Here is a 13,428-nt window from a genome sequence, read left to right as displayed (position 1 = left end):
CCAAAGCTCCTCTTTCTGCTGTTCGTTTCTGAATTTGTCTACATATTTTTTTCTCTATTCTTTTCTGAGATAAATAATCAGACCAGAATGCAGTTCCCTTGGTAAGAAGGTACCTGTGGTTTATTGTAAAGCAGCATGAGACTGCCAGTATTATTTTGCATTCCTTTATGCCCCACTACATTTTGGTTGCTATTTTGGTGATTTCTGTGCATTGAGTAGCCTTTTCATTAAGCTGTTCATAGTGTCACCTCTGTCTGCTTTGAGGCAATAGCAGTTAATGTGGAGCCCTTGCAAGGGATGGAAGAGGCTGAGTTATAAGTGCAGGGAGGAACAGTGGAGAGTGCTCTAGGATTTGCATTTGCTGAAGACAAAAGCATTTTTTATAGCAGTTAAAGTCTCTAGTGCTGGCTGGAAGAGCACTGGAAGACATCCAGCCAGAATTGCTGGGAAGCCTGATGAGAACAAGCCCTCTTCTCTGTATTTTCTGTGGAATGTTGTAGTCTTAAGGAGGAAAAGCATAATTTAAGAAAATTTAAGGAATTTAAGAGAATATGACCTCTGAAACAACTGGAGAGAGGAGCAATAGGGAAGATAGAAGAAGGACCCAAAAGTGTTGTAAGCATGGGTGAAATATAAGGGCTTGGAAGAGAGGGAGAGGAAAGCAGGATGCCAATCCACATGAGAAATCCAGTAGCAGTCATATTTGGGGTGGAAGTTTGTGGTTGGAAAAAGATGACTGTATGAGGGGAAGAACAATGAAATGGGATCAATGGGAAAAGGAAAAAAAGCATGAAAGAATTTTCAGTAGCACTAACAAATTATCAGCATCAGAAGCTGTCCACCTGCTAAATACTGCTAAAATATCTTGAAGATGAAAGAGCTGAATTACAAACAGCATCGTGCAACATGTTACTTAAAATTTTCTGAGTATTTTTGTCTGAGAAGGTGGGCAATTATACTAATTTTTAGAAGATATTGTAGCAACTATAGGCCTGTAGTTCTGATCTCACAATTGTGTGAATTCACAGATGTGAATGCCCAGTTACCTCAATGACAGGAGGGCTGTAAGACACTGTCTCCTACAAGCACTGAGGTTTTCTGCTGACTCACAGGGCAAGGCTGGTCTGAGAGGGGCCTCATGAGACTGTGTTGTAAAGTGAAAATGAAAATTAAAAGCAGTGTAGATAAATGTAAAATGCTGTGTCTGAAGGAAAACAGTCCCATTTCACCTTTGAAATGATGGCCCCTAAACTGGCTGCTGCTCTTGAGGAGTGAGACCCAAACAGAGGCTGTGATGGAGTTCCATAGAAACACCAGCACAAGGCTTAGCAGTAATAAAAATCCCCAAAAGAGTTAGTAAAAGCTCCCAGGAAACAGTAAAAGCAGAAAACATTGTTATGGCATTGTACAGTCAGGAGATCACCTTCACTTTGAACCACGTACACCACAGGACCCCTCCACTCAAGGAGGGCTTCTGTCAGAACTGGTAACAGCAGGTCTGGGACAGCTTCAGTGCTACAGAAAACTGTGTTGAAGGGACCTGCAGGCTGGAGACAAGACAGCTTGGGTGGGTGTGATGGGTTTAAAACTCACACATGGCCTGTAGAAAATTAATGGCACTAATGAAAGCCAGGCTTAAATCCAATAGCTCTAGTTTCCTGGATAGTTGGTTGAGAGCCCCCTGTGAAAGGACTCTCCAGATGCAAGAAGTCTGCATGGGCTCAAGTGGAATGAGCAAGTATTTCAAAGAGAAATCCATTTGGAGTTACTAGTTAGGCAGGCCTCATAGAAATAATTAGAGTTTGAGGGAATGTTAGGATGAAAGTATGATTTACTTGCTTTGTTTGCACTCTACCTTACATAGCCCATGTTAGAATATTTAGCTGGATAGATCATTGGTCTAGAGCAGTGTGGCTGCTCTTGAATAGTTAAAATGGTTTTCACAGAACAGAGAAAGGAGGGGGAAAATGAGAGAGGAAAAAGAGAAAGGAAAACTGAATACTGAATGTAGGGGAAGAGAAGTGCAAGGAAAGATAAAATATGGAGGAAGACAGGAAATTGGTATGTTATTTCCTTTGATGAAGAAAAGGTGTGGAGGTGTTATGCAAAGCTGCCATCTTCCCTGCATCCTGATCCTGTGTCCTGCACCACATGGTTTGTGTGGAGCTCAGTCTCCTCAGGTGTCAGACACACAAGAATTAACATTTCATCCATGGCATGCCTTCGCAGCCTTGATTCTGCAAGCCTTGCTCACATGAGAAATGCCTTGAAGGGCTGGATATTTCCACCTTAAATTTGAGTAACATATTTGTAATGGAGCTGCAGGTGGCTGCAGCAGATGTGGTCGGGCTCTGCAAGAGCAAAGGTCCTTGCCCATCCCAGCCTTGTCATAGTCATGGCAGACTTCCTGACTGACTATTTATTTTTATACCAGCATTATAAGACAATTTCTTTGTCTTTCATTTCAGAGCAACCCCTATTATGTGAAGCCTCGGGTGACAGACCATCAGTTTGGCATAAAACATTATGCAGGGGAGGTAGGTGTTCATGATGTGTTTGTGAAATGCTTGGTATATTCTGGACTTGAGGTCCTCAGTTCTGGATTCCAAACACCAAGAATGTCTCTGAACTGTGTGTTTCTACACAGTTAATGTCCCGTACCAGAGCACAGTGAGTGTGATGGACTTAAAATAGCGTGTCACTCACCAGTACTATATTCTCCAGCTTGGATGTTTGAGTTTCTCAAGTAATTTTTGTTTGAGGGATAAACTCCTTCTGTTATTCGTGTTATCTTTTCTTGGACATTCACAAACCAACAAAACTCAGGAAAAGTCCCTAGGAAAATTTGACTTTTGAGGAGGAGGAGGAGGAAAGGCTGAATACCTGTTGCAAAAAGGAAAAGGTTCCTGAGCCTTCAAGGTTAAATGTTGCTCTTTGTTGTGAAGAGATACAAAGCAGATGAGGGTGTGTCAAGGGAGGACACCTGCACGTTAAAGAAGGGCTAACCTCCTCCCAAAATAATCTGAGCACTTGTGGCTGGGAAGTTGGGGCACTGGGTGGCCATTCTCTTCACTCTCCTGAAGTGAACAGAGCACCTCACACCTGCAGAGGATTTCCACACACACCCTCTCCTGCCAGGAGATCTTTGCAGCTGTTTCACTTGGCTCTTGTTTTTGACAGTTTTTTTGTGTTTTTAACTGATGGCTAAAATCCACTTTCCTGCCAGTAACTGCAGAACTCTGTAGCTCTTTGACCCCAGAAATTCAGATCTTGGCACATGCCGGCAGGGTTAGTGTGTAGCTCTGCTGGAGGCCTTGTACCTTGGCATGTAAATGTGGAAGGGCTTAATGATCTGTACGGCTGCTCTAGTGGCTGTGACTGTGTTGCAGGTGCTGTATGATGTGAGAGGCTTTCTGGAGAAGAACCGAGACACCTTTCGTGATGACATTTTAAACATGCTGAAAGACAGCAGGTATGCTTGTCAGGAGGCCACATCTGTTGGGCACAACTGAGCCACATCCATGTAATGAACCAGACCAAGGGAAGCAGTTGCTTTTGCCAGAGCATCAGGCATCATTCTTAATCATTCTTCTCTTTATGCTGAAGTGTCCTGATAGAAGAAGGGAGAGCTGGAGAAGTCAGATGAGGCACAGATTTAATCAGGACTCATGTTGACCTAGTTTTAAAAAGAGCTTTAACAGCATGACAGATGTCCCTCCAGGCAATTTGTTTTTTTCCCCTCCTCCTTTCCCTTTCCCCCTTCCCTTCCCCCTTTCCTTTTCCTTTTTCCTCTTACCTCCCTATACCAACAATGGCAAAGTTTTCCCTGAATGAGTCAATGCTCTTTGCCATGCTGTCAGTTGCCAGCCTTTGTACAGAGGCTGCTTGTTTTCCAGCCTGCTTGTTAGTGGAAATCATCTTATCTTGAGCCAGGCTGAGCTGTTGCTGTGGGACTGGGCATGGGCCCTAATGTTATATCCCAGAGCTGCAACATGGCCTTAGAGAAATGAGCTAATTTTGATCTTGAGCAAGATCTGGGAAACAGCAGTGGGGCCTAGTAGGAGGGAGGTGTTTAATAACAGAGGATCCTGCGAGTCTTTGAGCAGCAACTCCACCATGTGCCTCTTACTACAGTCTGTGTATTGCCTTTGGGCTCCAGCCTGATGAGAGTGTTTCAGAACTGCATCTTCTCTGAAGCTGCTGCAGAGTGTGCACTGAGAAGTTTTGAAATAACCTGAGGGAGCCAACACTATAAGCAGCTCATAGTTGTCTTACTTGGACAGTGGCATCTGGGGAACATTTTACATGAGGCTTGAGGCCAGAATTGTGGTTGTTATTGTCCAGCATAATAGAAGGACTTGGGCTTTTTCCGCATTCCAGAAGGGAAGCTGAACCAGAAGCAGCTATGACAATAAACTGGCACAAGCAGCTCTGAAGAGCTTTGTGCAGCTTCCTAAGAACCAACACCAATGTCTCAGGAGTGGCAAAATGGTGGAAGATTCACCAGAACTGACCTGCATTAGAGGGCAGCTCTAGAACTCCTCTGGCCACAGAAGAGCTGGGCTTCCAATTTCATGATCATGTCATGGGGGGTAATCATGAGAGCTGGTCTGGGAGGCATGACAATGCCAGTCCAGCTGGCATACCTCCAAGGTAGTTTTGCCTGGGGACATTGCTTGCTCAAGGGAGGTGTCCTAGCCAGTGCAGAATGGAGATTTTCCTCTGTGTAATATCCTGCTTGAAAGTGTGAGATGGGGCTTCAGGCTTTGCAGCTGAGTGTGGCATACAGGGCAGCCCACGGGATCTGGGCAGCCACAGGGGAAGTATTAATTTCCTCACTGAAGTGCCCTGCTGAACTGCTTCTTGCAACCACTCTGGCACAGCCGGTATAAAAATGAGGTGTTTCACAACGGGACAGGGCAGTAGCTGACAGTAAGAACCATCTTCTCACAGGTGGTAGGTGTCTTGCGTATTCTTTAATTCTTTTCTTCTGCCTTAGGCTGGACTTCATCTATGACCTTTTTGAAAGAGTCTGCAGTCGTTGCAGTGAAGAGACACTGAAGATGGGCACCCAGAGGCGCAGACCGACTGTCAGTTCCCAGTTCAGGGTATGATGTTTTCCAAGAGAGCAGCAGGCTTCTGGGGAGGAGCAGATGGGTAAAGCAAAGCCTGCAGCCAAGAGGAGTCATTCATCCTTGTTTTGTGTCCAGCACTGAAAATGTGCAGGAATGTTGCAGTGCTAAAAAAAGACAGTGCCACTGCCCCAAGGATTTCTGTCTGGTATAAAATGCGAGAAGATAAGACTGAGCAGGGTGGCAGAGGAAAAGACCACTTTGCTGAGTATATGAAGTTCTTGAGCTTCTTTGATCTTTCATCTTAGTTGGGTATTTCAGCTAAGTGTACGTGTCCTTTTAGGCTACATTTTTACAGGTATAGTGGACAATTCCAATAAAACCTTATTGCAAGGAGGACCTTGCAAGTGTGAATCTCACACTTAGATTGTCTGCAGACCTTCTGTTCATTTCACTGTTTTGTTTTCCTATATGTAAAGTTTGAGAGACTTGTAAAATTAACTCACAAAAGCTATACAGCTCCAAGAACAAGGATGGCCATATAAATAATCCTAAGAGTAAACCGTGTGGGTATGTCTTGGACAAGAAGGAATTCCATGGGTTATTGAAATTATGGTAGGCAGAGTCAAAGGACATTAGGAATGGGAGGGCTGCATGAAGATCTTATTGCATCAAATGTAGCCCCTTTCCCTTCTGCAGTGACTGATCCTTTGGATCTCTCTTGCTTAGGATTCTCTCCATTCCCTGATGGCCACGCTTAGTACTTCCAACCCATTTTTCATCCGCTGCATCAAACCAAATACAGAAAAGGTAGGTCTGTCTCCAAACCATGCGTGTGCATGTGACACAGGCCTGCATAGGCATGCCCTTACACAAATGCCTAACAGGTGCCTCAAACTGAGGATAAGAGCAGTTCCTCCCTGCCTTCCCTTTTTATTGTAGTTATTTTACAGTTGAGAAAAACCACATGCTACTCCTGGTAATCAGATGGAAAGGCTGCAATGCTGAATATGAGATTATAGAGCCATTCCCACCTCTCCAGTGCTCACGAAGCCTGGAGGATTAACCAGGCTTGTGCAGAGTCCAGAGCTGTGGTAGAAGGAGCAATCACTCCTGTTTATAGTGCCTGTAGAGCAATCAGTTCTGTTATGAAGGGTTTGTGCAGTAGGCACTGTCTCCTGCAGATCTCTGGCTCTGAAGCAGTGGAGGTGGACACATCACGAGCAAGTCACAGTGCTTAGGGACAGGCTGGCTCTTGCTTGTACTGTGAGCTGTGGCAGGAGGACGTGCTGCTGACTAGATTGGGTGGGGAGCTCTGAACTGATCCCTTTCTTTGCATGTTTTGAATGATATGGCAGAGGACAAGCTGCTTAGGATTTATGCCAGAAAAGAATTCTGTAGTTTGTGTCCAGTTTAACTGAAAAGAGAGACTGCAAGGTGAACTGACTTAGGGTTCTGCACTCTGTAGGTGTTCAGACATTTTATCTTTGCTTTCCTACCACAGTTGGACTATGAGTGCAGTCGGGAAATTGTTTGTTTTCTTCCAGATTCAGCCCAATTCTCTTTGTCCCTTATCCTGCACTATGCAGTGTTGTGAGTTTGCTTTCCCCTTTTTACCTGACATGCCCAAGTATGCATTGAAACAGATACACAGCCTGTGACCACCTCGCTTATTTGGTTTTGATTCTGGATCGTTATTTAGGCGCCGAACCTCTTTAATCCAGATGTGGTGCTAAACCAGCTCCGGTACTCGGGGATGCTGGAGACAGTGAAAGTTCGGAGAGCAGGTTTCCCTGTACGGCGCCTTTTCCAGGACTTTCTCAGCAGGTAATTGTTGCCTTTGTATTTTATGCTGAACAGCCCCAAAGTATAGAATTCTATATGACTGTTCCCTCTCTAGCTGCTTCTTCTGATGGGGATCATATGTGGGATGTTTTTCTAACCATGATCTTAATGCTCATATCATAGATTGATCTGGGAGGCCTTTTGGAGACTTGCCTTTAGGCTAAAAGTCAGAATGGAAAAATAGCCAGATGGTCATTTTTTCTTTGTCTTTTTTTTTCCTTGGTAGCTTTGCCACAGATTTGCTTGTGTGATGCTGTGAAACCCAGCTGGTCATAATATGTAAAAGGAAAATACCATGCTTAAAACCTTTAGGCAGTTGAAGAAAATTCTAATGGACAGTATAGTTGATGATTAATATTGGAAGGAGTGATTATTTCTTTGAGTGAGCTACATCAAAAGGATTTTTTGAAGTTTAAGGCTAGAAGGGACACCAAACATTGCTTCCTTTGTCTCTTGGAGCACTAAATGCCACCCCTATACTGGACAAAATAACTTGTGTCTGATGAAAGCACATGTTTCAAAAAGACAGTTGTTCTTTACTGAAAAAAGCGGTTGAGTTTGTATTCTTTTAGTGGGATTGCAACAATAATTGCCACTGTGAAAGGAACAGATAAAGTCAGGGGGATGGAAATTTCCAAATTGGAAAGCAAACATGAAGAAGGAAGGTCCCAGAGGAAGAAGGACTAATGGGAGGAAGATAATTGGAATTAAAAGATTGGGAAGAGAGAGGGAGTGGGCAGTTACAGTCATCTGTAATCTGATGAAATTCTGTTTTGTTCTTAGGTACAAGATGCTTGTGAAGGGTCCAAGCCTCTCAGACAACAGCAAAGCTGTATGTGCAGGCTTTCTTCAGACCTATGACAGCAGCAAGAAAGAATGGCAGTTGGGTAAAACCAAGGTACTTCATCAGTGTGGGGAAGGGTGTGGCTTTGCTCAGCTGCAGGGGACGTGATTGCATCGGGTCACATTGCAAGCACTGCAGTCACGATCCTTTCAAACACTGGCCTATGCCACTGACCTGCAGCAACTCAAGTATTTCCATATTATGTAGACAGTTTTTTAAAATTTTATCTAAACTTCTAATTGACCAAGCCAGATAGATTTTTTTTGTGTCTGATCCAATTTAAAGACTCAAGGGGAACGAGCATGGGTCTCATGTTATGTAATTGTAATGCGTGCCATTAACTCTTGCCTCTTGTGCCAGGTATTTCACTCTGCTTGACTAACTGAAATTCTTGCCTGAGGCAGTGAGCTGAATCTTGGTATATATCTAAGCTGTGAATAGCTACATCACCAGATGTATGACAGCTTTCTATTGGGGAAGCTCAGATGATGCTTTTGCATCTTGCCCAGATGCTAGCATACGTTTTCTGTGAAGAGGTATCCAAATGCTTCTGCCCACTTGCGTAATTCAGATCTTGCTTCTGTTTTAGTGAATGTTTAACACTTCTCTCTTGCCTGGAATAGTCTGGATTTTCATGCAGAAATAGATGTGAGCATTTTGAGGTATATTGCTATAGAAATCTGTGAGTGTGAAGCTGTCTCTATCACAACTTTCCACATATTCCAGTAAATTCTTCAAAGAATATTCCAAGATGGATGGTGTCCAATGCAGACAGCATTTCTCAATAGTGGGTATGCAGTCTGTATCTAGAGCAGATGGTGGTACATCAAAGGAACTTCTTGCAATTTTTTGCCCTTAAGCCTTCAGAAAAGTACTTCAGAATATTTCCAGTGCCACAATGAAACCAGAAGTGATTCCAGTGAACATGCACATTTAATTTGTCCAGGAGATCAGATAATGACATTTGTTGCTTTGAACAACTATTTCTCAATAAATGGAGAGACTAAAATATTTATTAGAGCAAGATCTGTCTCTCCTCTTCCTTGAGGACTGGTGGTAGTCCAGTTAATAGTCTGGGCTATGAGCTCTATGCGGCAATCAAGGAAGCCACTGGCCATTGCTGTGGGAAGGACATGTATTATTCTGGAGTTTGGTTGTTTTGGGTTCTTTCTCCCCATGCCTCCACTGATGTTCCAGAAAGAAGATTTTATAATTCAGCTGTATTTCTGATCTGTGATTAAAGTGTTCCCTGCCTTTGATTTTGGAATCAGGAGTCTCCAGGAACCAGGAACCACCAGGAACCAGGAACCATTTTGGTCATTCCTGTCCCTGGATAATCCACATTGCTTGGGTGACTGCCAGTCTCCCAGCATTTTAGTGTTAAAGGCTATGTGGAGAGTGTGTGTGTTGCAGAGCTGTCTGGAAAGCTTTAGAAAATGGTGTTTAGAGCTGGTAAACAGAGAGTTTGAACTTTCTTCCTAGCATGACAACAGATGGAAGAATGCTGCACTACAGCAAGGGTGGAAGGATGGAGGACCAAACTCACATGCACATGCTCACCTTTTAGAGTACAAAAATTTATAAGCTATACAGCTGGAGTCCAGGGCCTACAGCAGACTAACAACATGCAGGAAATCCAGGCTACTTTGAGCCCCTGGAAGCTACAGGTCCCTCTTCTCTTCAGTCCCCATTGTGCATAATGAAGTACTCAGTCCATCTGTCTGTTTTCACTCACTCCTTGACCTGCACAAATTATTTGGAAAAAAACCTATATGGGTGGTAATTGTGGCAAAGAAAATGTGTGTGCATTTTGTCAAAACTCTGGATATACTCTAATGTATTTATTTTTTAATGATTGTGTCCTGTAAACTAAAACTTGACCGAAGAGCTGTATGTGGCATTTTGGTAAACTGCAATCTCTCTGCTTGGATGCTGGTTGCTGTGAATCTGAATATTGTGGAAAGAAAGAAATTATTAAGAGAGGCAATCTGTGTATTCTTTATGCCTGAGAAGGGAAATTCACTGGCGCTGGGAAGCAGTTGAGCCATCTTGTTTGGTTGTAGAAGTTGCTTTCTATTGGGCATGGTTTGTATTAGAGATATGTGTTCTGGTGGAGGGGAGCAGTTCTATTTGTTGAAGGAATGGATCACTCCAAGGCTGTCCTGGCATGTTTCACACTTGCTGCCATGCTGAATGGCTGGGCCAGCCCCTGGCTGCTCCCAGGTGCTATCATTCCAAGGTGTATTACCCTGCCATTTCTTTCTTCAAATGAGTTGCCTGGCATTCTTTCCCATGCAAAGCCATTTCATTCCTCCCTTGGAGACCACTTTGCAACTCAGCTTTGTGACAGTGCCTCCAGAAAGCCTGTCCCTAGGAAAGCAGATGCCAAGGCGAGGCCTTGCAGAGCAGTGGTGCTTCCTGGTAGTATCCTCCCTGCTGTCTGGATCCAGCTGTTGTGCCTTGGATTACACACTGCTTTGTCTGCATTCATGTTTCACCTAGCAGGTGCTAGGTAACACAGGCCTGGAATACTTGGGTGGATGGAGAAAAGAGCCTTATTTTTTCCAGAGTCTTTCAGGTAAAGATGAAGTGAAGCTACCAGCCAGGGGGAACAGAGCATAGGTCATTGTCTTGAAAAGGAAGTCCCCTGCATGGCCTTACTGCCACTTCTGCTGCTACAGGTGCAGCTCTGGGTACTCAGGTTGGTGTTCCCAGAACTAAGCTTGCTCAGGAGTAGCTACTGAGAAAGGTGTGACAAGCCCATGGGGATGTAACCTAGGAAGAAGTATAAGGGGTGGGTGAAGAGCAAGGCTTATAGAAGGGGGAATACTTCCTGCAAGATGAATAGAAGGATAATTATATCCCTAGCAATTGTTTGGAGGAGGAAGGAAAAGACTCTGTGAATTAGTGCAGGGAATTGTGAAGCTTGGGAAAGGAAACGGAGGAGGAAGGGCAGGATGATCTTTGTGTTTTTCATTAAGAATAGAGCAGCTGCTGTGCTGGCAATTGTCAAATTAATGTTTATAAGAGGTATTAATGTATGCAATGCAGGTTTTATCTGGTGGTATGGCAGAGTTGAGGGCTTGGATGCAAACAAGCAGTATGATGATGAAAGAGATTGTGCTAAGGTGCTGTTGCCTTCACTGGGGATGTGCTGGGATGGAGCAGCAGCTTTCATGACCCTTTCTTCAGTGCACCTGGGCCTTCTGCCATACTTGCCCATACCCACAACACAGATTTCCTACAGTGGTTTAACACAGTACACTTTGCTATTTGAAGGCATTAAATTCCACATTTCAACCTGCTGGTTTGCAGGGCCTGTTTGAAGGAGGAGGTTGCTGTACCCTGCATCCAGGTCACAGTGACCCACTTCCTGCTTTTCCCAGTGCTGTCCCCAAGAATCATATGATCCCACTTATGAACACATGGGTGCCCAAGCAGTTACATTTGTGTCTGCTGATGTTTGTGAAACCTTAACATGTTCACTGTCACACTGATGGTGCATGCAGGCTTTGAGGTTGTGTGAGGAACACTGTAGTGATACACTGTGGTTTGAAACATGGCCAGTGTCTAGTATGAGCAGAATGATAGACATAACCTTGTATGTTTTGTTCAATCATTCTTTTCTCAGATGAAAATGATCTCATGTTTTCAGAAATTGACTATGAGTAATGACAAAGAAACAGCCACTTTCCAGTTTATTTCCGCAAAGCATCAAAAATACTTCTGGACTTGAAATGCATGTTATTCTTCTTTGTCATCTAGTGGCGTCTAAAAAACCTCCAAAGCTTTAAAATGCCAGTAGTTTATAACTAGATATTCTTATGTCTTTTTGAGATTAAACCCTCTCTCAAGCATATATAGATCCTATAATCCTATAGGATTAGGCTTGAGTCTCATGGAACTCTGCATGCCCTGAAGTTTCCCCGCCTTAACTGGCCTGGCTCAGCAAAGACTGTGCTTGCTAGGGAAATACTGATGGCCTGAGTATTTTTGCAATTTGATGAAGATAATGGACCGAGACAGTGTTTTGCTGGTTGCATTCTTGAAATGGGTGACCGCTGCTTGGTTCTGGAATGTAATGGAAAGAGCAATCCCTGCCTCAGAGAAATCTTTAAAAGATTGTTGAGTTGACAGAGGGAGTGGATGTACAACTTGCAGGGAAGGATGCCAGCTTCATGGTTGGCAGTACCTTGATAATGAAGCTTCTTTTCAGGCTACCCATGGTTACTTAGTCATTACAAAACAGCTCATTTCTTAATGGAAACTGCTCCCCAGGAGAAATTCAAGTCCAGGAAAGCCACTGGCAATGGGTACTAACTCAGGGAGAGGTGTCAGTACACAATGGTCATTGCAGGGGAAAGGAAGAGCCTTGAGGGATGAGGCCAAAAGCAGTGATGGAGGGGAAGGTAGAGAGAGACATAAAGGGGAGAGTTTGTGCAGAGCACTGGACTAAATGACTCTTCAAAATCTCTGGCCTCTCATGGATCCAGTACATTTGTAAGGAGTTTCTGCTGATTAATGTGGTTCTGAGTTCTGCAGATTAATGAATATCAGTTCACATCCTGCATACATGGCAGAGCTTTAAAAAGTGGGGCTGCACTTCCCTAGTGCAGCCGGTTCTGCTGCTGGCCCTGGCAGGGATTTATCCAATGCCAGGCAGGAGGTCACACGAGCATGGCCATATGGCACTTGCTGCTGTGACTGCAGCTTGTATGGACATATCTTACCAGCTTATGCCAGTCTGGGTACTGCTAGCAGTGTACCCACTGAGCCGTGGAGCTCCCTCCATGCAGGCTGCAATCCATCTCAAAAAGCAGCGCATTTATTTCAGGAATTTGTGCTGAATCCTGAGCTAACCTAATACAAGCCAGCTGATTTAACATTGCTTAGATATATCAGCACAATTCCTGTAAACATGGCCTTATCTTGCTTGTATCTCAGTTCTTTTTTTACATGGCACCTGCATTCTTCACAAGCATTAGCACGGAGCAGAAGTTGTAAATACAGGTAGTGAAAGATGTTTGAGAATTAAAATACTGGACACTGACATGCCACTAATAATTGGAGAGCTTATGACCCTGGTGCAAGCTCCACTCTCGAACCTCTTCAGCACGGAAGCATCTCGCCCCAGGGTTCCGGGAGGTCGGTGGAGGGCTTCAGCACCGGTGGGCTGAGAGTATGAGCAACTTTGTGCCTCGACCGGGCTTTTGGCTTTCCGCCTGCCTTCCATTAAGATTGCTGTTAAGGTTACTTCCTGGAGCCTAGAAATCTAAAAGTTCCTCCCTTTCCTTGAAACGCGGAGGAGTTTCTTTGCAAAATATTTAATCACCCAAGCAGGTCCCTGTGCCTGCTGCAGGGAGGTACCGGATTGCTCCGGGCAAGCCGTCAGCTGGGAAAGAGTTAATCACAGGCGCAAACTTGGGCTCTCCTCCTCCCTCCTCTTTCCCTCCTTCTTCTGCTCCCTCCCTCTCTCTTTAAAGTCTTGACCACAGAGTGAGGGCGGCGGGGGTTGGGCTGGAGTTTGGCGGCGGCGCTGCAGAAGTTTCGGCGGCGCTCGGAGCGCGGGAGCGCCCGGGGCAGCGCGGGGGCGGCGGCGCAGCCCGGGCACGGAGCGCTCCCCGCGCCGCTCGCCGGGGATGAGACCGCCCGGCTCTCCCGGGGACT

At 44.7% G+C, this 13,428-nt stretch overlaps 1 protein-coding gene across 3 annotated transcripts in view; it reads left to right on the top strand.

The window, feature by feature from the left end:
- LOC116998503 (unconventional myosin-X-like) overlaps positions 1 to 13,428 on the top strand; it is an 89,531-nt gene that overhangs the window by 42,171 nt on the left and 33,932 nt on the right. For all 3 annotated transcript variants that reach the window (XM_033064199.1, XM_033064200.2, XM_033064201.1), the window contains 6 exons: positions 2,469 to 2,537; positions 3,390 to 3,472; positions 5,000 to 5,108; positions 5,802 to 5,882; positions 6,775 to 6,899; positions 7,701 to 7,815. In XM_033064199.1, coding sequence (XP_032920090.1) covers positions 2,469 to 2,537; positions 3,390 to 3,472; positions 5,000 to 5,108; positions 5,802 to 5,882; positions 6,775 to 6,899; positions 7,701 to 7,815 — 582 coding nt within the window. The remainder of the gene's footprint in view (positions 1 to 2,468; positions 2,538 to 3,389; positions 3,473 to 4,999; positions 5,109 to 5,801; positions 5,883 to 6,774; positions 6,900 to 7,700; positions 7,816 to 13,428) is intronic.

Source organism: Catharus ustulatus, chromosome 7, assembly GCF_009819885.2.
Source record: "Catharus ustulatus isolate bCatUst1 chromosome 7, bCatUst1.pri.v2, whole genome shotgun sequence".
Classification (NCBI taxonomy): domain Eukaryota; kingdom Metazoa; phylum Chordata; class Aves; order Passeriformes; family Turdidae; genus Catharus; species Catharus ustulatus.
The sequence above is the reverse complement of the archived record's forward strand: the minus strand, read 5'-3'. Positions and strand labels throughout refer to the sequence as shown.